Source organism: Marmota monax, unplaced genomic scaffold, assembly GCF_021218885.2.
Source record: "Marmota monax isolate L192 unplaced genomic scaffold, Marmota_monax_Labrador192_F-V1.1 WCK01_AAM20220418_F8-fsc00218, whole genome shotgun sequence".
Lineage (NCBI taxonomy): Eukaryota > Metazoa > Chordata > Mammalia > Rodentia > Sciuridae > Marmota > Marmota monax.
The window spans coordinates 2,009,134-2,032,387 of record NW_026694764.1 but is presented as its reverse complement, the minus strand read 5'-3'; the positions used below and the strand labels follow the sequence as shown (position 1 = coordinate 2,032,387).

The following is a 23,254-nucleotide window of genomic DNA, read 5'->3' as shown; positions in this document are numbered from 1 at the left end:
TTCTTTATCCATTCTTCTGCAATTTAACATTGGCAGTGTTTCCCATTTTTAGTTAGTTTAAATAAAGTTTTTATAAACATTCTTACACATTTTTTTTTTGTAGACATGCTTTCATTTCTATTGGGTAAATATTTAGGAGTAGAATTTCTGGGTTGTAAGATAGGCAGTTGTTTATAAAACTATCGTACAAACTTTCCAGAGTAGTTGTAACCTTTTGTACTCCTATCTGCAGTACACAAGAGTGTTTTTCTAGTTGTCCTGTTTCCTTGCTTACCTGTTGTCTTTTCGATCTTTCTCATTTTAGCCCTTCTGGTGAGGTTGTGGTGATCTTTCCTTGTGGTTTTGATTTGCATGTCCTTGATGATTAATGGTGATGAGCACCTTTCCTAGTGTTTATTAGGTGAAATGTCAGTTCAAATAAGTTGCCCATTGTTTTTGGTCACCATTGTTTTCAATTATTGGTTGGACTTCTTTATACATAGTTTTTGGATATAAGCCCCTTGCCAGATATATGTGCAACAAATATTTCCTCTCAATACTCTGGCTTTCCTAAGTATCTTTTAATGTTATTCGAATGGTGATTAAAGTTTTAAATTCTGATTAAGACCATTTTTATCAATTTTTCTTTTGCGTGGTTTTTTTTTTTTTTTTTTTTTTTGGTGAACTAAGAAATCATTGCCCAAATTAAGATATCAAAGATATTTTCTTCTAAATGCCTATAACTTTTTAATTTTTATGTTTGTGTCTGTGATTCATTTTGAATTAATTTTTGTATTTGAAATGAGATACTGATCACAGTTACATTTTATTTCTTATGGATATCTGGCTATTCCAGCACCATCTGATGAAAGGATTATTGAACTTGAGCTTTCTTCTGGGGCCATGTGAATTGACCCCTGTATTGGTCTTGAAGTCTTTCCTTTGGGATGGGGTCAGCCTGCCCAGAAAAGGGGTTTTTGATCTTCTGCCTGGAGGGTAAGGATCTGGATGTGGGTGTCCCAAGAGCTCAGTTGGAGGAGGGGGCTGAGGGTCTCATACTCAGCATTTAGCTCGCACACTTGCTCCCCTCTTTTGAGTATGGCACCTATACAACTGTGATTGGCCACCACTAGTCTGGAGACTCTGGAGAATGAGCAAACTGACCTTCTCTTAGAGTTTCTCTTAGAGAGGCAGTTGTCCAGTTGTGTGAAGTAGGACAAGGGACCTGGGGATCTGACTTCTCAGATATCATTAAACTCTTCCATTTTTAAGTTACCCTTTCCCACTTTCCTCAGACTTAGACATACCTTGCACCACTAGTTGCATGCCTGTTTAAGTCAGAAGTGCAAATTATGTGTGTTCTTAGTTTCTCTATCACTGGCCTAGATTTTGGCATTCACAGGTCAGCTCAGTTAATTATCATTTTGTCCTTTGTCTTCCAGAACCATTGTTTTTCCTCCTCGTGTTTGAGTGTGTATATCTATCTCTTCTATTGTTTTCAGTGAGATTTTAAAAGGGAACAGTTTAACTACTACCCTCTTTAGCTATTTAGAGGAAATTAATTTGTCTTCAATGTCCCCAGTTCTGACACACTTCCTTAGATGTTATCTAAGCCCTTGTGCACAAAGTGGGGCCTAGAACCAGCAGTGTTGCCTCACCTGGGAGCTTTTGGGAATGCAGAAATGTGTCCTCATTCCACCAATTAAATCAGAGTCTACATTTTAATAACATCTCCAGGAATTTGTATGGTCATTGTAGTTAGAGAAGTACTCTGGGTCTTATAATCATTAGATTTAGTTTCACCTAGAGTGGGTGGGTATGCAAAACAGGACATTTTCTTGCTTTTGACATGAATTTTCAATTTTATTTCTAAATAGCATTTCTGCCAGCCAGTTAGCGGACAAGGTAGAGGAGGCAGTTCTGGAACGTTTGAAACCCCTCTTGGTCAAGGCCCAGGTAATCTAGTTCATCTCCTCTGCTTGTCTTTGGAAGTTCTAGAATAAAAAGAGTTGCCACAGAGGTCGTACTGACCCTTTGTTGGGTCAAGTGTCTCTTTAGCCTGAAGCTGCATTGCACAGCACAGCCCTCTCTAGACACCTGCAGACCACTGCACACTATATTGGTATGTCCTGTGTTACGGGGAAGGGAAACAGATGGGGGAAGAAAGGAAAGACTTGCTTTTGGGAGAAGTGAGATTTTAATTTGGGGAACAAGCTTTGATTGCAGTTTCCATTCCTAACCCCGAAAATTTATTTAGTTTCCTGCTTCCACTCTAATGCTGTCCTCTCTCACCACAGCGATTTGGAATGCTTGGCTTTAGGAGAGGGAGAGTATGACACTTCTCTGCACAAACCAGTACTTTCCTGAAGATGAAATAATATGTAGCACCACCAAGAGGTTGTGCCATCCTCCCCTAAACAGTGAGCTAAATTCTACAGGTCCTGTAGACTCACTGTACAAATAGAAGCCATCATGTTTGGATGAATAGATGAAGCTTAAATAGGATGAATACCATCTGGGTCCCTGCACAGACCACTAAACTTCTGTGTTTTTAAGTTAAGGAATGTTGAATTATTATTCAAGTCCATGGAAACTTCAGGAGTAGTGAACTAATGGGCTCTTGGTGATCGAATCATCTAGCCTCCTCATTTTATCATTGAGGAAACTGTGGAACATAGAAGTTGAATGATTTGCATAAAAGGACACATCTACTGTGGCAGTATTTACAAAGATGAGGGAGGAAAAAGCATGGTGAGCCAAGAGCAACACATGGCATTTATTTTCATGAAGACAAAGTACTTTAATTGCTGCAAAAAACCTAGTACTGCTACAGCTGAAGTTATTCTGGTAACAGCATCCATTTGTACTAATATGAGTTGTAAGTTTTTATAATCCATGAATGTATTTGTCTGTTTTAATAGAGAGTTAATTCTTCTACGGAAGCAAATACTCATTTGAAGGATCATCCATCATTTAACACAGCAGCAGCCCAGCCTGCAGAGCAGGTGCGTGTTGTAGTGTTCTGGTATTATTACATGATGATGTCTCCAGTCGAAGGAAAATGATATGCAGATTACTTTGCAAACACTACATTATCCTATTCAAGGAGGGTGAAATTATTTTTCGTATCTGGCATGTTAATTCTTACATTGTATATTTAGCATTATGGCTTAGATCACCCTTGCAAACAGCACACAGACCTCTCAGGAGCCACAGGTTTTTGTCAGTGGCTCTTTCATCTCTCCTCCTGATGACAGAATGCGGGTGCATGTGGCCCTGAATGTTGATGGCTGTGGCAGAAGAATGGCTGCCCTCATTTCCTTTCATTCAGCTTTGTTGTGCTCATTGCTGGCCTAATTTCCTTTATACTTAGGGCCTAATATTTTTGTTAGGCAAGCATGTTTTGAGTACCTAGCATGTGACCAATGTCTAGTCTGGCAGAGAGAAAAAAAAGTCTAGGAAAGAAATAAAAACAGTTGAGAAAAATAAAAACATCTTTGGGGGGAATGCTCCTTCCTTGCATAGGCTTAGAAAGTGCAAGTTGCATCCTTTTAATCTTTGCAGAGGTTGGAAAGATATTTATTGCTTCAGTTAACTCAGAACAAGTAAAGGGCAAGGCAAGTATAAAGACTTCAGAGTTAGAAGGAAGTTGAACTGACATCATCAGCCAATGACCTCAGGAACAGGAAGAAAGGTTTGGAGAAGATATCCATCCTATTCTAATTATTAAGCAATATTTTAGCTGCACCATATTTTCATAATCTTTGTGATCATAATTCTCTTGTACCACTATCGTATGACCAAATCTCATGTGAGGTGAGACTCCTAAGACTGGAAGCTAAAACCACATTTGGTCATTACAAAATCATTTATGCTCTGGTTGGTGTTTTGTGCAGCATAGCCACTAAATGATTTTTCTCCTAGCAAAATAATGTGCTCATATCTAACTTAGGGAGGCAACTCTGTTCTGTATTTTTTTTCCTCTGTATTGCATTTTAACTTGAAGGAAAAGTATAGTGATTATAAATGCTGACAGTGGAATAGACATGTCTGAATATTGCTAGGAATGATCAGCCTTGAACTATTCTGTAGGCATTAAATAATCTCCAATACAGTTTATTGAAAGAGAGTATTTAGAATTCTGGGCTTTTTTTTTTTTTTTTTGTACCAGGGATTGAACCCAGGGGCACTTAACCATTGAGCCACATCCCCAGCCCTTTTTTTTTTTTTGTGTGGTGCTGGGAATTGAATCTACTGAGAGCTAAATTTGGCTTTAGGAGAGGGAGAGTATGACACTTCTCTGCACAAACCAGTACTTTCCTGAAGATGAAATAATATGTAGCACCACCAAGAGGTTGTGCCATCCTCCCCTAAACAGTGAGCTAAATTCTATAGGTCCTGTAGATTCACTATACAAATAGAAACCATCATGTTTGGATGTGATGTGCATGCGAGGCAAGCACTCTACCAATTGAGGTATATCCCCAAGCCTCGCCCCTTAAAATATTTTTTAATTTAGTTGTAGATGAACACACAGTATCTATTTATTTTTATGTGGGGTTGAGGATTGAACCTAGTGCCTCACACATGTGAGGCAAGCACTTTACCATTGAGCTACAGCCTCATCACCCCCAGCTTTTTTTGTATTTTATTTAGAGACAGGATCTCGCTGAGTTGCTTAGGGCCTTGCTGAGTTGCTGAGTCTAGCTTTGAACTTGTGATCCTCCTGCCTCACACTTCTGAGCCTTTGGGATTATAGGCGTGCATCACCACACCCAGTGAATTCTGGGCTGTTATAAACAGCAGCAGCATTGCTAAGAGTTTTCCAGTGAGTACTATCAACAGTCATTGTTTATAAATAACTGGACAAAAATAAACACAAACAAATTCATGCAAGTTGTCATGATAAAAGTAGAATTTTCTTTTACAATGTTAACTTATGAAGAGCTGTAGGACCTTAAACACAAATTCTCAGAGTAATTTTCTTTAAAATGGAGAAGATAGTTTGCCCCCTTTCACTTGTAAATAGATTTAGCTCTCAGTAGATTTACCTATAAACCAGATGATCTCTATATCAGGAAAAAGCTCTTAAAAGGGGACCATGATAATATATTTCTCTTACAGTTACTGTTTTCATTAAACATGCATTTGAAATTTATTTTTATAAAATACGTGAGGTTTTTGTTTTAGAATTTAAACTTGTATATGCTTGTCATCAAAAATTCAAATTAGGAAAGAATAAGTATAGTATGAAAAATAAAACTTCCGCAAAGACAGACCATGTGCTTTTCTGTACCATGCTGCTTTCTTTATATTTTGTCACTCTTTCCATGACAGCACATTGAGATTTCCCTTATCTTTTTTTTTGGTGGAGGTGGTGGGGGGGAGGGGGTAACAAAGATTGAACTCAGGGGCACTTGACCACTGAGCCACATCCCTAGCCCTATTTTGTATTCTCATTGAGTTGCTTAGCTCCTCGCTAAGTTGCTGAGGCTGGCTTTGACCTCTCAATCCTCCTGCCTCTATCTCCTGAGCTGCTGGGATTACAGGCATGCACCACCACATCTGGCTGTCCTTATCTTTTTTAATAGAACATGGTGTTCTTGGTATTCCATTCTTTATAGATGAAAAATATTACATATACAACACACATGCACACACACCACACCACACCACACACATATATACCACACACACACATACACACACACACATATCACACACACACACACACCTTAATTAACCATGTTTGTGTTGTTGGTTATTTCTAGTTGTTGGTTGTTTTTTTTTTTTTTTTTTGGTAATTCTGTTGCATTTATTCCCCTGATTTTTGTTTTTTTAACTTTGATTAAAGTTGGGCATTTTTTCTTTATTGGCCATTAATATAGTTTCTTCTGTTAGAAGATTTTTTTTTAAATGCTATAGCTGTAACCTTTTGCTGGGTGTCTTATTTCATGCCAAGCACTGTGCTAAGTGTCCCAATACCCAAGCTCTTCTGAAACCTTTCACCTCTGAAATACAAGATTATTATTTCCATAGAACAGATGAGAAGATTGAGGCCCAGAGAGATTGAATAAACTTGTCCAAAGTTGCAAGCTGATGAGTGGGCTGCACCAAGCTTTAGTCCCAAGAGCGTCTCATTCTTTACCCAGCAGACATTCTTGCAAGACATATATTAGGATCAAGAGCAATATAATGCATGTAGAAATGCTTTGTACATGTTAAGGATACATGGTAAAGAAAGGCTGGTGAAATGCTCCCAGATTACAACTACAGAATCTCAAGCAAATATAAAGAATTCTGAATTTTGTGATGTTTTGAGTCTTTTATATAGTATAAAACTATTGACCCAAAAGAAGGTACCATATTGTATACATTATTATTATATTCAGGAGAAGGTACCATATTGTACATTATTGTACAATGTATGTGTACATTATTATAATGTGTACAATATGATACCTTCTCTTGAATATAGCAGAAGGAAGAGATTGTTCTACTAATGGGCAAAATATCTAAATTATCTAATTTATATGGACAATAATGCTATTACTTGATTAATGCCATCATTTAAATAACTATGATAAAAATTGTACTGATGTTAGTGCTTTTGATGTTTAGTGACTTAGAAGTTTTAATATAGAAACTCTACCAGTTTGATCATTATGCTTTTGGTTTATTATTATCAGCAATAATCTTTAAGTTTTTAATCACTTTTCTACCCTTTCCTTATTTTGTAGGCTACAGCTGTTAATTCTGAATCTATCAATATTCGTCAGTTGGATTACTTTTTGGAAGATACTGCTCATGAGCTCTGGGCTATGACTCATGCTAAGATATTTGGTTCAGAAACCTCACCCACCTTGAGGGACAGCAAGGACATCCCAAATCTGGAGATCATGATGCTCCGAATGGAGGAAATGGAAGTAAGGTCTAGGGCTGCTGGTCTGGTTTGCTGCTTGGGCTCACCTCTTCCTCCTCGTGTGCCTCTGGAGCTTAATAAGCCAGAGTCATGTGGTCCTTCTTTTAAGTCCCAGCTATATTGCCAATTAAGTGTATGACTTTGTTATGGTCAGTTACCCTGTCTAATGAATAAGATGAGGTATAAAGCATTCAGCATATAGTCTGATGCATAACACAGTAAGTGATAACTATTATTATCCTCTTAATAGTAATGATTTGTGATTCCCTAAACACTGGGACCATAGACTTTTTCATCCATTAGCTTATAAGTTTTGTCTCTTCTGCTCTTCTGTAGTATGATCATATCAAATCACAGATAATTTTACCTTTACTTGCTATACTATTACTTATGCTTTTCTCAAAAATTTAACCCATTCCCTGGATTATTCAGAGCAGGAAATTGAGATCCAGTAAGGGAATAAGTTGAGATCCAGTAAGGGAATAACAAAAAATTACAGGGAGAGCTTGGATGAGAATTCAGCTCTCCTGGCAGCAAGTTCAGCATTTTCTTTTCATTGTACCATGATTAAATTTCAATTGACCTTTGCTGCCTAAAAGAAGCATTATAAGGAACACAATTTTTTGTTGATTTTTGAAAATTCTAAGATATATACTTTATTCTGGTCTTGGAACTGATTTTCCCTTGTTGAGGATAACTTTCCAGACCTAAGCCATCCCAAACAATGGCCACTAGCTGCATGTGCCTAGAAATATTAAATAATTAAAATTAAAATGCACTACAAGTGCTCAATAGTTAGTAGCTACTATATTAGACAGGGCACATAAGCAATGTTTCTGTCATCACAGCAAGTTTTAGTGGGCAGTACTGGTCTAGATTGCAGTCATGTTAATCACCTTGTTTTATTTTACTTCACCTCATGAGCTAATCACTTCTTCACTTCATGAGCTAATCACTTCCTATCCTGGCAACCACCTATTCCTGGCCCTGTGTCTGTATTAATCATGTCTGAAGAACTTTTCCATCCCTACTAGTTCTGTTTACAATGAAACTCATCTCTTCTCATAAATTAAACTTTTTTTTTTTTTTTTTAAGAAATACCAGGAGACGGTTCGCCAAAGATATAATAAAATTGTATATGCCGATCCTCATTTATGGATTCAGGAAGTAGGAAATGGTAGGTATTCCCCCCACTCCTTCCCCCAACATTTTATTCTAAAAAGTTTCAAACACCCAGAAAAGCTTAGAAAAATTATACAGAGAATATTTGTATACCCACCTTTGAGACTATAAAATGAACATTTTGCTGATTGTCTATCCATGTGTTTATCCCTCTGTCCATCAGTTCATCTTGTCTTTGCATTTCAGATGCATTTTCACATTTCAGTGTTGCCAGATATCAGTAGTTTATCCCTAATTTTGTAGCATATATATCATCAGCTAGAATTTAATATTTATTTATAGTCTTTTTCTTTTGTGATTTAATATTTAAATATAATAAAATATATAGATCTTAATTGTCATTTGATGAGTTTTGACAAATGGGTACATGTTTGTTACCCAACCACTGTCCAGACATAGCACACATTGTCATCTCAGGAAGTCCCTTCATGCCCTTCCCAGTCAGCTCCCCACCACCAGGCAACCACTGTGCTTTTTAAATTAGTTTTGACTTTTCTAGAATTTTATATAAATGTAATCATAGTATATACTCTTGTCTAGATTCCTTTCATTCAGCTTAGTGTTTTAAAGATTTATGTTGCTTATTCTCTTGTTGCCACTGGAGCAAATTGAAGTTTTTAACAAGTTTAATCCATAAATTTAGTGACTTAAAACAGGTTTATCCTCGTCTGGTTCTGGAAGTCAGAAGTCTAAAGTGGGAGATGGGAGGGCTAATTCCTTCTGAAGGCTCCAGGGGAAGATCTTTTCCTTAAGTTTCTTGCAGTTTCTAAGATTGTTGGCATTCCTTCATCTGTGGCCTTTGTAGCGCAGCCTCTGTTTTCATTCCCACGTTGTCTTTTTTCTTCTGTAATCAGATCTTTCTCTGTTTGTCTATTATAAGGACCCTTCTGGTCACATTTAAGGCTCTAGTAATCCAGGATTCTTTCCTCATCTCAAGATCTTTAGCTTGCTGGGTGTGGTGGCACATAGATGTAATCCTAGTGGCTCAGGAGGCTGAGGCGGGAGGATTGCAAGTTCAAAGCTACCCTCAGCAATTTAGCGAGGCCCTAAGCAACTCATTGAGACCCTGTCTCAAAATAAAATACAAAAAAAAGGGCTGGGGATGTGGCTCAGAGGTAAGTTCCCTTGGGTTCAATCCCTGGTATGGGGGGTGGGGGGTAGGGGATGGTCTTCAGCCTAATTGAAGTCCTTTTGGCATAGAAGGTAACATTCACAGGTTCCAGATATCAGGTTGTAGATGTCTTGAGGGGCCTTATTCATCCTGCTACTCTATTGTATTCTCTTGTATTGCTGAGTAGTATCCTGTGGTATGAAGGTACTACGTCTGGTTTATGCATTTACCTGTGAATCTGCATTTGATTGCTTCCAGTTTGGAGTTATTAAGAGTAAATCTGCTGCTATTAGGAGTAAATCTGCTATGAATACATGGGTAGCCTTTGTATGAACCATGAGTTTTTATTTTTCTTGGATAAATAACCTAAGAGTAGACTTGCCAAGTCATATGATAGGTGTATTTAACTTTATAAAAAACAGCCAGACTTTTGCCAAAGAGGCTGTACCATTTTACACTCTGTTAACCTTTTCATTTACACTGAGCTCCAGTTGTTCCATGTCCTTGTCAGCATTTGGTGTTTGTCAGTTTTTTAAATTGTAACCATTCTTGTAGGGGAATAGTGGTTTCTCATTGTGACTCTAATTTCATTTTCCCAATGAATAAATACAGAACTTTTTCAAGGGATTATTAACCATTGGTATAGCATCCTTTGTGAAGTATCCAATATCTTTTATCCAATTTTTTAAATTGTCTTTTTATTTTTAATTGTAGAAATTCTTGTGTTCTGGATACAACCTCTTGTCAAATATGTTTTGTTTGTTTTTTAGTTTTTGTTTTTTACGTGTTTTACTTTGTTTTTGGTGGTGCTGAGGATTGAACCCAGGGCCTTGTACATGCTGAGCAGCTACTCTACCACTGAGCTACATCTTCATCTCTGTTTTTGTTTTTTAATTTAATAGCTTTAAAGAGATATAGTTCACATAAATACACCCTTTTTAAAGTATACAATTCATTAGTTTTTAATATGTTCACAAAGTTGTACAAACCATCACTACTTTCTGAATTCCAGAACATTTTCATCACCCCCCAAAATCCCTGTATCTGTTAGTCCTCCCTCCCCGTTCTCCCTCCCTCTGTCCTGGCAGTCAGCTAGATATTTTGCAAATATTTTTCCCTGTAAGTGGTTTATCTGAGTATTTTCTCAAAGGCATTACATTTTTAATTTTGATAAAGTCTAACTTACTAATTTTTTTCTTCTGCGATTTTTGCTTTCTGTGGTCTGAGGAACCTTTTTCTATCTCTGAGGTTAGAAGATGTTCTCTTGTTTTCTTCTAGAAGCTTTTGGGTTTTATCTTTTATATTAAGGTCTGTGATCTTTGTTGGATAAAATTTGCCTGTGGTTTGAGGGTAGAAATCAAGGCTCATTTATTTTTTATCCCAGTGGATTGCTACTTGTTCTAGCACCATTTGTCATGAAGATGTTTGTTTTTCTCTTCCACTTTTTGGAATTCATACATACACATTTTGGCCTCAATTGCTAGGTTGCTATCACAATTTTGGCTGGGAAATGTTAATCAAATTCTCTTTGACTCACACTTGTCAGTTACTGCCTTACTCAGTGAAAGGAAGAGAATAAAATGTGGTTAAGTATTACCTTTAAAGGAATCTAAGTACTATTTGTCTACACTTACTAAGAGACATAAAGGAAATTGGGTGTAAAGAAGGTTTACAACAGCATATGTCATACATAATTATTTTAAAATATGTGTTTGGGGTATTGTCTTAAGAAAAAATAATTTCCATGTCATTTTTCCCCCTCTGTGTCAGTTTTGTTCTGACAGAAAGATGAGCCATCCAAACAAAATATTAAAGAATTCTTTTTGTTTTATGTAGATTTTAAGTACTGGTTTTTGTTGAAGTTATTCTCTTTTTCTAACAGTCCTCCAGCCTCCGTTTGTATCATCACATACCAATTCAGTGACCCTTCAAGACCCGGCTCATGTGACCTTACTTATAAAGTGATTTTCCTCATACAGGTTGAGCATCCCTAAGCCAAAAATCTGAAGTCCAAAATGCTGTCAAAGTTTTAAAGTTTTGAATTTTCAGATTAGGGAAAGCTTAACTGGTAAAGTCTATGCAGATATTCCAAAATCTCAAACGCTTCTTATCCCAAGCATTTAGGACAATGGACATTCAACCTCTATCTCTGTATTAGAACTGTGCTCCCTTCCTCCATTTATTGCTGATGAATTCACATAACACATTCTAGCATGCTCTATCATGTGTTAGAACTGTTTGGTAAGGTGTCTTATCTCTCCCAACTATGCTACCAATTCTTTGAGGCTGGAGAGTTTCTCAGGGTTTATCATGTTTCCCTTTTTGCCTTCTACTGTGCTAGCACAGCAAGACCTTTCTAATTATTATCTAGTCAATCAGTGGTCATTTTAGCTTCTTTTCAGGAAACAGAGTAAAGAGAAACGAAGGGCAATTTGTTTTACTTACGATTGGCCCTTGGCCACTAAATTAGGTTGCATCATGTTGAAGACAGTCTTGGGAGGACTTCTTTTCAAGGATGATTTGAATTATCACTATCTGACTCTGCATAAAATCTAGGTATGCATTGAAAAGGACCTCTTTAGAATAGTAAAAAATTAGTTTTTGCATACTTGTAATTCCAGAATTATGAAATTGTAAGAAGAATCCTGTTTTCAGTTTATTTTGTTCTGCTTGTTTGATGAAATGTATCACAAAACCAAATTTAAAGTGCTCTTTGGATTGTGCGGTATCTATACCTCTTATCCTCTCTGTGACCATTGGAAAATTGATTTAATAATCTAAATAATATTTTTCAAAAGCTGACTTGTTTAGTCTTTGTTTTGACAGTAAGAAACCATAAGGATTAAAAATGAGAGTCAGAGAAAGTTACTTAACATACAGATGCTCCCTACCTAAGAAAAGGACAGATTTTCTTCCTATACTTGCAACACATTTAAAATTAGAAATAATCTTAAACGCAAAAGAGCTGTCAAGCCTGCAAGTTGTGGTTAATAAATTAATGTTTTGACTATCATCATGTAGATTTTTCTCCAGCATTGCCCAGAAACAAATTAGCTAATTAAGTGTTCAAGTGTTTTTTTTTTTCCTTCCCTTCTTCTTCTTTAGTAATCAAAGCATTTAAAGGTTAAAAAACAACCGCTTCAGACTCCTTGAATGACTTACTGGGTCCTAATGGAACCTGCGTAGCCTGGGGCCCCCACACGCCTTGTCAAGAAGTCTTCCTCAGAGCTGGCAGAGATTTCTGAAGGAGCTTAATATTTCTTAAGACTGATTTTTCATCTGTTTCTCTGTAACTTTTAAAATTTACCTTTGCATGTAAAATGAGCATTCTTTCCCTTTGCATGCTCTCTGTGCGCTTTATGCTTAAGAGAGGTGATGTGACATCTTCACAGGTTATTGGCACTAGGACGGCTCTAATATGGACATCAACTTTTCCTTACATGCCGTCATTTTATGCTTCTCCTTTTCTAGATCAGAAAATCCCAACAGTAAGTGAAAGTCCTCTGTCTCCTCCTCTGTCTCCCCATCCAATCAGGATCACGAAGACAGCAGCTCGCAAGGATCCAGCTGTGAACATCATGTTAGAAAAGCCCTGCAATGGCAAGTAAGTTCCAGGATGCTGTTAGTCTCCATGGTGGTCGGCTGCCTTTGACGTCATTAAAGTCCAAGTTTCTTCAGTTCCCACTTGACAAAGAAGGTTTTTTTGGAGGGGCAGGGGTTGGGGGAGGTGGGGAGGATGGTAAGCAGGGATTGAACCACTGAGCGATGCACATCCCCAGCCCAATTTTGTATTTTATTTAGAGACAGGGTCTCGCTGATTTGCTTAGCACCTCGCTGTTGCTGAGGCTGGCTTTGAACTCACAGTTATCCTGTCTCAACCTCTGGAGCTGCTGGGATTATAGGCGTGTGCCACCACGCCCAGCAACAAAGAAGTTCTTTTGAGCAAGATCTTGCAAACTCCAAGATGACTAAGTAAAACAGCATGGTTATAGAAAGGCCATTGAGCATGTTGTATCTTGAGCCCTTCAGCACACCGTACGTACCATGCATCTGGTTTTTCATGTTGAGAGCATTACTTTAGTGTATATGGGTTGTGCTAATACTTACTGTAAGATTTGCTCACAGAACTGCTTTGTGTAAGGAACACTAACTAATGCCTGCCGTGTCAAGGGTTAGTACACTGAGAAGGAGAACAGTGTCTGGTGATAGGATATTGAGCTTTGTTTAGTGTGAGAAAGAGAAATGAAGGTGAGCCTTTGGTTATGAAACCACTAGGATAAATTAACAGTTCACCCTTGCTTGCCAATGAAGTTTGAATGCCTTCATCCTCTTTATTTCTTCTCAGTTCCTTGGATGAAAGTGTGGGAACAGAGGAGAGATCAGAGAAAAGAGAGGCTTCCCTTCCCTCTCTTGCAGAAGATTCCCAACAGAGAGAAGGCCAGACTCCCCTCTTTGTCCCACCTGGTATGCGGCATAGCATTGGCGACTACTGTAACCGTTTTGAACAGTACCTCCGAATCATAGCTCATGAGGCCGTAGGCTCCTTCAACCCATGGCTGATAGCTGAAAGGTCAGTAAAATGTATGTGCCTGTGTTTAGGAACCAAGTGCCAAATTTTAGACTCATTGAAAAGCTGGAGAGAGGGCCAGCCAAGGTCTCATACTGTGCTTTTGGGCCCTAGGATTCCAATTGTTGCTAGTGGACAGGCTTTCCCTGCTGACTGCCTTTTTTCAGATGCAGGAGACTAAAACCGCACAGGCTTTACTACTGCTCTGCTGCTGCCTCTTCTGATGCGAGTATCCTAGCCAGCTCAGGCTGCCATAAAATGCTGCAGTCTGGGGGACTTAAAACAACAGGAATTTATTTCTCATAGTTCTAGAGGCTTGGAAACCTAAGATCAAGGTGTCTGGTGAGCATCCTCTTCCTGGCTTGCAGATGGTGGCCTGCTTGCTGTGTCCTCTTATGGCAGAGAAAGGAGCTGTGGTCTCTCTTCCACCTCTTATAAAGGTACTAACCCCATCCTGAGGGCTCCACCTTCATGATCTTATCTAAACCTAATTACCTTCCAAAGGTCCTACCATCAGATGGGAAATTAGGGCATTGACACATGAATTTAGGTGGGGACACAAACATTCAGCCCCTAACAACAGATATAGTATTCAGGAGTACAGTCGGGGCTGGTTTCCTGTTGCAACTAGTGAGGGTGGTGTCCCATCCGAGAACACAAAATATGGCTAGGCAGGAAATATCATAATTATGAAATCTGCATGGTCGGGACATGCTTGCCTTTGCAAGCAGCAAGTTCTGACTCCACATTGTTATTAACCCTTGTCCTCCTCCAGGTCGTCTCACCTGGGAAAAGTAGTTTTATGACTCATAAAACAAGACCCTGCAGCTACTAAAGTTAGAAGGTTGGATAGCCTTCTTTTGTTTATGTATACCACACTTAAAAGATATGCGTAGATTCATTCTTTTGAAAAAGGACCAAAATTTAAATTTCTCATGGGTATCGCTTTATTATAGACATGCAAGGTTATTTTTTGTCATTAAGAATAAATATTTTACTATGATTATTATATTTTTTTCTTAAACAGGTTTTAAACATGTTTCAGGAATTAATAATCACCTCTTTATTTGCCTGTGCTTTATATATTTATCATCTTTCTGTACACGCTACCAACAATCTCTCAATATAATTTTCCTGATGAACAGAAATAGCATTTGACCCCTGCTTCCCAGCCTCAGCCCTCCTTTTTCTGCTTGGACTCCCTTTCCTCCTGCCCTAATCTGGCCCAGCTGTTCTGCAGCTCTGCTCTGTGGCTTTTGTCCTGGAACTTCATCAGCAGCCTGAGTGTTGAATTAGCCCCCTCCTGATGTCCTCGTGCCCTTGTATTTTACTCTCTCGTTTTGATGGAACTTATCCTGCTTTGTGTATTGGAGGCAATTTCTTGAGACTTACAAGTTTGAAAATATATACCTTCATATGTGATTGATACTTTTGCTTGCTTATTTATTTATTTATTTATTTAAGTTGTAGTTGGACACAATACCTTTATTTTATTTATTTATTTTTATGTGGTGCTGAGAATTGAACCCAGAGCCTCGCAAGAGGTAGGCGAGTGCTCTACTGCTGAGCCACAGCCCAGCCCCTACTGGTTCCTTTTTTCCAAAGAATATACCTTCATTTTTTTGTGGGGGTGGAGAAGGGATTGTCAGTTCACTGCAAGAGTAGGAGTGGAAATCTATCAGCCTAACTGCTGATAGATCTGCAGATTTTCTTAGAGAACAAAAACAAATTTTCTTATTCTTGTTCTAGAAAATTTGTTTTTGTTCTCTAAATTTCAACCCTTTTTCTTGTTTTTCTATCCCCTACCACATTATATCTTCCTGATTTCAGGTACTCTTACTTCCTGAGCCTTTCTGATGTCTGGTGGGATAGTCAGCTTACTTTTGCCTGGTGTCTCCCTCAAAGACTTCGGTTTCAGTTTCCTCCATATTTCCTCTGTACTGCTAAATCAGTCATGATTTTTCATGTGTTTTTTGCCTTCTGAAAATTTTGGACGTTTCTCATATACTTTGTGTCTCTCTGTCTCTCTCTTTTTTTTTTTCCTTGTATGTGTATGTATTTGTTTGTATATTTCTTTTTATTTTAGTGGGATTTAGGCAGAATCAGGGATAATCACTCACATTCAAGCCTTATGTTAAGATTTAACACTGCTCTTTAGTATATGGTAGCCTTTGAAGCTTATAAAACCCTTTGTTCTGGGTGACTCTTCAGATGCACATCTGTTGTGACATGTGCTCTGAGGATTTTCTGTGGGGAGAGAAGTTAACTTGCTTCCATGTGTTCACTTATAGTTCTGTAGCATACATACTCATTTTTCCATAACCTGTCAGGATCCCTTAGGCTAACCACCGTATTGGGAAATCCAGAAGCAAGCCTAGGAAGATAGACTATTCCTTGTTTGTTTTTACACCATAGTAAAATGATATATTTTGTTCATAGTTGTTTTTGTAGGTGTAGGCAAAATTCTCCCAGTCTATAAGGATAATAGGTTAAAATATAAAGGACGGAACTAATTAAAAAATCTGACTGGATTTTTACAGATGCTTTCCTCTGGCATCCTTTGGCACCAAGTGACAGTGTATCTGAACATTCTAGTTCTGTTGTTTTATTATTATTTTTAATTTATCCTGTTTTAACTTCTGAATGTTCCAAAGATGAGAGTTTTGTATTGATCAAATCATGAAAAAAGCATCCAAAGGCAGTTGACTTCATCTGGTAGTAGTCTCTAGGGTAAGAAATTCTTCTAGCAAAGAATTTCTTTTCTGTATGTCTATTCTTCCTTATTCCTGAAGAAAGACAGTGTTCCAGTGCTCAGAGGGAGAATATGATATAAACTGGATACAAGTAAATAAGTAAAAGGGAAAGATGAAGGTATTTGTGGTTTTTTTTTTTTTGTTGTTGTTGTTGTTGTTTTGTTTTGGTTTGGTTTTTGGTACTAGGGATTGAGCCCAGGGACACTCAACCACTGAGCCACATCCCCAGCCCTTCTTTATTTTTTTATTTTGAGACAGGGTCTCACTAAGTTGCTGATGCTGGCTTTGAATCTCGATCCTCTTGCCTTAGCCTCCCAAGTCACTGGGATTACAGGCATATGTAATTGCATCCAGTTGTGATAGTGATTTTGATAAAAGCAAATTCTTAAAGATTTACGGGCTTTAAAAAAATGAGATTTCTAGTTGAAAAGGACAAATTGAATATATGTATTTATCTCTACTTCCTTTGTCTCTCTCACTGTTTGTCACTAAAACAACAAAGAAAAAAAGTATAAAATTATAAATGATAGCAAGCAAGAATATCAAAAAGAATTTGGAAGCCTTAAAGCAGTTAAGATAAATGACAAATGATTTAGCAGACCAGGAAAAGAAAAATACCTAGTAGGTGAAGAACCGAGTTTATCTGTACAGAAGAACCTCGGTAAGACTTAGAAACTAGAAGCACCAGATGTGCTTGTGAAGGCGTGGTTGTAGGTGAGCCAGAAAATAGGAGGTTTGGTTCAAATTCTTATTCTTGAAAATGAGCAGACATTTGATGAAAACAATACTGAAAAGTGAGATAACTGATAAAGAGAACTCTAATGAGGTGGAGACAATGCAATGAACTGAGTAAAATATTAAAAACAAACTAGAATTAATATTCTCAGAGAACTAAATGAAGCTGTTATATCATGAAACAAGAACAGGCTAGTATAAAAAATGAACTTTCCAAGAATGAAAAATTTCTTAGAAACATAGCCAGGTGTGGTGGCACACAACTGTAATCCCAATGACTTTGGAAACTGAAGCATGAGGATCACAAGTTCAAGGCCAGCCTCAGCAATTTAGCAAGACCCTGTCTCAGAAAATTAAAAAGAAAAAACCAACATTGAGGTCATAGCTCAGGGCTAAAGTGCCCGAGTTAATCCCCAGTCTCCCCACCAAAATGTGACTAGTGAAAAAAAAAAAAAAAGAAAAGAGAAAGACAGAAAAATATGATAGTCGAAACAAATTCACTAGAAGAATTCAAAGAAAAAAAAATAAGGCCGTCAAATAAAAAATCAAGGAGCTAAATAACAACAATAAAAAAAAAATTAGAGGATTGTCCCGTGAGACAACCAATATCTGAATAATAGGAGTTCTAAAATGTGGGAAAGGAGAAATGGGAAATTACTAAAGAAATACTATAAGAAAATTTCCCAGAAGACTATAGTCTTTAAATTCAAAGGGTTCATCAGTTGTTCACTGTGAGGGAAAAATGGAATGAATAAATGGATGGATGGAAGGAATAAAAATCCACCATGGCACATCACTATGAAAAGGAAGCATCCCAGCTTAAGAAGATGACAAAAGATACCTGAGAGTTAAAACTGGACCCCTTCAAATAATCGGAAAAGAGAATGACATATTGTTTTCCATAGCAACACTGGAAGTTAGAAGATATTTGAACACAGTTCCAAAGTGTAACCTAGAGTTCTGTGCTCAGCTAAATTATCAATTAAGGGTAGAATAAAAACATTGTTAAGCATTGAAAATGTCCAAAAATTTAGTTTCCCTGCATTACTGCATACTAGAGGATGAATGACACCAAAACAAAATGTACATTAAGAAAAAAAGAAGGTTGGGGTTTAGGAAGCTTAGATTCCACCATGGAACTTCCAGAAAAATGACAAAAGCCATTTCTAGGAGAATTTTTCAGCAAGCATAGAAAGTTACTGGTCCACATTGGAGTAGAGGGCAGAGGATCCCAGGAGCGAGGGAAGGCAGAGTGAAAAAGGTTAAAAAAAAAAAGAAGAAAACAGATACATTACCTGCTATGTTGGAAGTATTGAGAGTACCTTTGTATTTCTTTCATAATTTGGTGATGAATTGGTGGTAGGAATATAAAAGCAAAGCAAATGTAAAAACAAGGAGACCACCTCTGCTTCTAGCAGTGACACACTTGGTAATTTAGACCTCTTCTCCCACTGAGGATAACTGTTAATAGAACAGCTGTATTAAAAATAAAACATACACACTTAAAGGCACCAAGAAGTTAACTAGGCAATGAGGAATAACTAGGACAGAATCATGGAGAACAGAAGAGACCCAGAGAAGATAGCCCATCACGTGACACTGGATAGTTAATTCTGGAGGGAGAAAAGTAGCACTTTTGATAGCCAGAATCCAGGGGTTGCCACAGTAAGGCAATTGCCCTGGTAAACTTTCTTCATTTTTGATTGGGACCCAAAAATGTTATACTTTGCAAGTATGGGTGGCCAGATATAAATTGGCCTGCTGAGGGACTTCACTTAGCAACAAAATATCTCATTTCCTGAGTTTGGAGTGGAGTGACTCTAGATTATTATTGCCTCCCCAGTCTCTAGGCATAAGCAAACAAATTTTCCTTGGAGGAAGATGACATCATTTTAGGACTCAACTTTTTTCTACAATTTTCATATGCAATGTCTGGCATATGGTGAAAAATAACAAGTTAATAAAGAGATAAGACAATAACAAGAACAGGCCCACAGCAGGTCCATATATTAGAGCTATTTCATGGACATTAAAATAACTGTGCCGAGTATGTTCACAGAAATAAAAGGTAAAACTTAGAATTTTGGCAGAGAATTGGGAAATAAAGAAAATATAAAAATACATCCTAGAATGAAAGATTTAATTTCTGAAATGAATTCATTGGATGGACTCAGTAGCAGATTAGACACAACAGAAGAGAAAATTAGAGGCTTAGAACATAGGAAGGAAGAAAATATGCAGAATAATGCATGGAGACAACACACATGCACAAAAGATGAAAATTAAAAACAAGGGTTAGGAGCTAGGAATGGTACTGTCTGTAATCCTAGCAACTTGGCTTATGCAGGAAGATCAAAAGTTTGAGACCAGCCTCAGCAATTTAGTGAGACCCTGTCCTCCCCCCACAAAAAAAAGAAAAAGTGTTGGGGATGTGGTTCAGTGGTTAAATGCCCCTGGGTTCAATCTCTAATACCGAAAAAAGAAAAATAGAGGGTGTATGTGTCTCTCTGTGTGTGTGTGTATGTGTGTGTGTGTGTGTGTGTGTTGCTGAGAGGGCCTAGGAGTAGAGGCACAGTAGCAGTGAGCATACCTGGTACCTAGAGCTTGGTTTCTCAATACTGCACTCCAAGGCTCCTGATTTCAGGACCAGGGTTGGGTCTGGGAAATGTAAGATAATCCTGAAGTATCATGTTGTGTCAGACAGGAAGTGCTCAAAGAATGATGGAAACATGTCAAGAGGACAGTCAGCCAACTCTAAGGGGCTTTGACTGTCCAAATCTGGGAAATTTGTTTTGTTTTGTTTTGTTTTCATGATCCTGGAGCTCAAACCCAGGGCAGTGTGCATGCTGGGCAAGTATTCTGCCACCAGCTACATTCTCAGACTTGAGACATTTCTAAGTATCAAATTAGGTAATAGCAATGGATTCTAAAAATGAATCTATAGTGAACACCCACAAGTAGGAGTCTATAAGGCCAAACTGATGAATGAATGAATACACAAATAAGGGAGAAGGGAAAGCTTTTCATTATAAGGAAATGCCAAGTATGGAATGGAAAAGGAATGATAAGATTAAGAAATCATTGTTTGGAAACCCTGTAGTACTTGATTTAGGCAAGTTTGATGAGAAAGGGGTATTTTTTACATGGTCTTGGCGTGCCTCCCAACAATACACTTTGTAAATATTAATTTACGGGGGGGGGGGGGCGGCAGCTTTACAGGGGAGAAACCAGGTGTTCAGAATCACCATTCATAGTAATGGGACCAATAGATGCCGTGGAGTACTGAGGGGACACAGTCTCCCCCTGTGGCATCTGTTCCAGAAATGTATAGCCTGATGCTGATCATAAATAAACAGCAGACAAGCCCGTAAACATTCTGCAAAAACAGGCCTTTATTCCTTTAAAAATATGAAGAGACGGAGGAACTATTTCAGACTAAAAGAGACTCAACAAGTAAATGCAGCCCCTAATCCTGGACTGAATGCTGGACTAGAAAACACTGAATAAAGGGCATTGTTTGGACATTTGGCAAATTTTGAATAAGGTCTGTAGGTAAGATTAGGTGATGGTTTTGTATGGATGTTAATTTTACGGATTCTATCACTGCACCGTGGTTGTCTAAGAGCATGTCCTTGTCTCTAGGACACACTGAGTACTTCGGGGATATCACATCTTCAGTTTACCTCTTGAAACAGTTCAGAATAAAAAAAGGATGTGCAAGGGGGCGGGGGGGGACACAATTTGGAATCTCCTGCCCCCTCCCTATTAGAGAAGACACACAGCCTCTCTTCTATCAGGTGGTTAGTCCCAGGTGGATCTAAACTGGGTTGCACTAGTTATTTTCCAGTCACCTCTGGTTTCAGCCCTCTGGAGGTGGAGGTCCATTCTGTCATAGGCCTCTAGCACGACTTTGGGATCTGCACTCCATCATCTTAATATCTAGGAGAGAGATGCCTTTCATCTTGTTTTTCTTCTTCAAAACTACCTCTTAGCCTTTTGAATTTCTATTTAAATTTTAGAATTGACTTGTTAAGTTCCCTAGCTGAGCACCAGAATGGCTCCAGGTCTGGCCGTCCATACCTTTAGCTCTGTTGTTTGTCTTCCAGCTTTTCAGAAGAGCTGGTAGATGAAGCTCTGGGGGCCGTGGCTGCAGAACTTCAGGATATGTGTGAAGACTATGCAGAGGCCGTGTTCACCTCGGAATTCCTAGAAGCTGCTCCATAAAGGTTCTCAAGGCGAGGCCCCCCTGTGCCACACTGGAGAAGAGAGGGCACTGCACTGTGTTTTAGGCTACAAGAAACCTTTATCCTCAGCTGTACATCCAGGCACAGAAGGTGCTGCCCACCGCAGGGAAGGAGATGCCAGTGAGCTCAGCCTCACTTCAGTTCTCTCATTGTCATATCAGTGGTTCTAGAAGTTTATGATGGAATGTGTTAAATTTATCAGTGCTCAGGAAACATGAATTATGACAATATAATATTTTCAGAATGTATAATTTTCCTGTGGAGGTATTATATTCATTCGTCTGGCTCAGTTTGGTGATCACAATGTTTTGAAAGGTAATGGATAAATAAATATGATTCAGGCAGGGATTCAAGCTACTGTTGAACCCCCAGGTGGCATCAGCATTGAGGCCGAGTCCCAGCACCTGGCTCATTTTTTTCATTTTTGGCTGTGCCCTTACAGGACACCTGTCCTTCCTGGATCACAGACTGATGTGGAACACAGAGTTAGGTTATGCTGCCAAACCTCTGCGCTTGTGCAGCTAAAAATAGGAATCTGCCAGTGAATAGTGATAAACACACCTCTCTTTAAGGTTCAATCCCTAGGTAATTTTTTACATTTTCAGTTCCTCAAAGTCTTTTTATTGCTCTGTCTTGACACATTCTGGTATAAAAAGCTTTCTCTGAATTCAGAGGAAGTTTGAGGATATCAGGAAAGGACCGGGTCTTCTCCCGGGATTGGTAAAGGTGTGGAGCCCACTACCTCTGAGAAGGTCGGAACTCTCTCTGTGTCCACATTGCAGAGGAGCCCTGTGTGGGAAGAGGGGACAGAGCTGGACAGCGTGAAGACTCTGGGTCTCCCCAGAGGAAGGAAGACGTGTAAGAAACCTAACAGCTTGGTCCTCCAGTGTCTCGGGTCGTGGTACCAAGGGAAAAGCCTCTGTTATTTTAGAAACCAAATTCAGAAAAAGGAAAGGAGGTGCATTAAAAATAAGGCCACTGCCTAGAAAAAGTTTCCCTCAATTATTTGCCCGAGGCCTGGTGAAAGAAATGTGAAGAACAAGTGGGGTGAGCCACACCCCAGGGAATAATGTGACTCCTGTTATCACACGCTCAGTGCTGCTCAGTGCTGTCATCCAGGACTGTTTTTGAAGTGCAAGTCTTTCAGGTGATGATTTAAGCTGCTCAATCACACTTATTTGTGCAAAATTGATTTTCATTTAATGTTAACATTTTCCTCAATTTTATGTAACTTCAGAATGTAAAGAGCTTCAAGGGAATTACAGGTCTGTAATCTGGAGAGTTAAATGTATGCACTTGAATGGATGGGAGGACCTGTTATTGGTAGTATGAAGTAATTTGTGTGACAATTTTTACTGTGCTGATTTTTTAAAAAATAAACTCAGTATTTTAAAGTATGTGCATGTCTATTTGAAATAATTTACATCTTCTTTTTTTCCCCCGACAGGCAAAACACAATGTGATTTACAGAACCATTGAGAATACTTTTGTGTCTGCTATGAGAATAGTGGACTATCTGCCACCCCTTCCTCTCCCACAGAAAAAAATAAATTATAATAAATGCTAACCTTTGTTGAGCACATACTAGAACATCGCTCTCAGTGCTTATTATTATTCCCATTTTACAGATGACTGCACTGAGGCACAGAGGGGATACTTTGTTCAAACAAGCCTGTTTTCCATGCTAGGGTCATGGATTCATTTATTCCCATAAAGATAATTGTAGCAATTTGAAATGTTCACTTGAGTGCATGCTCCTGC

The 23,254-nt window shown here is 38.4% G+C and overlaps 1 protein-coding gene across 6 annotated transcripts in view; it reads left to right on the top strand.

The window, feature by feature from the left end:
• Kiaa0753 (KIAA0753 ortholog) overlaps positions 1 to 22,890 on the top strand; it is a 74,092-nt gene extending 51,202 nt beyond the window's left edge. For 5 of the 6 annotated variants that reach the window (XM_058572814.1, XM_046424964.2, XM_058572815.1 and 2 more), the window contains exons 13-19: positions 1,857 to 1,935; positions 2,901 to 2,984; positions 6,720 to 6,905; positions 7,997 to 8,078; positions 12,666 to 12,798; positions 13,540 to 13,764; positions 21,356 to 22,890. In XM_058572814.1, coding sequence (XP_058428797.1) covers positions 1,857 to 1,935; positions 2,901 to 2,984; positions 6,720 to 6,905; positions 7,997 to 8,078; positions 12,666 to 12,798; positions 13,540 to 13,764; positions 21,356 to 21,473 — 907 coding nt within the window. In that variant the 3' untranslated portion in view covers positions 21,474 to 22,890. Of the gene's footprint in view, positions 1 to 1,856; positions 1,936 to 2,900; positions 2,985 to 6,719; positions 6,906 to 7,996; positions 8,079 to 12,665; positions 12,799 to 13,539; positions 13,765 to 14,067; positions 14,202 to 21,355 lie in introns of all 6 variants that reach the window. The other variant, XR_006847373.2, reaches the window with a different exon arrangement.
• Positions 22,891 to 23,254: the final 364 nt, after the last annotated feature.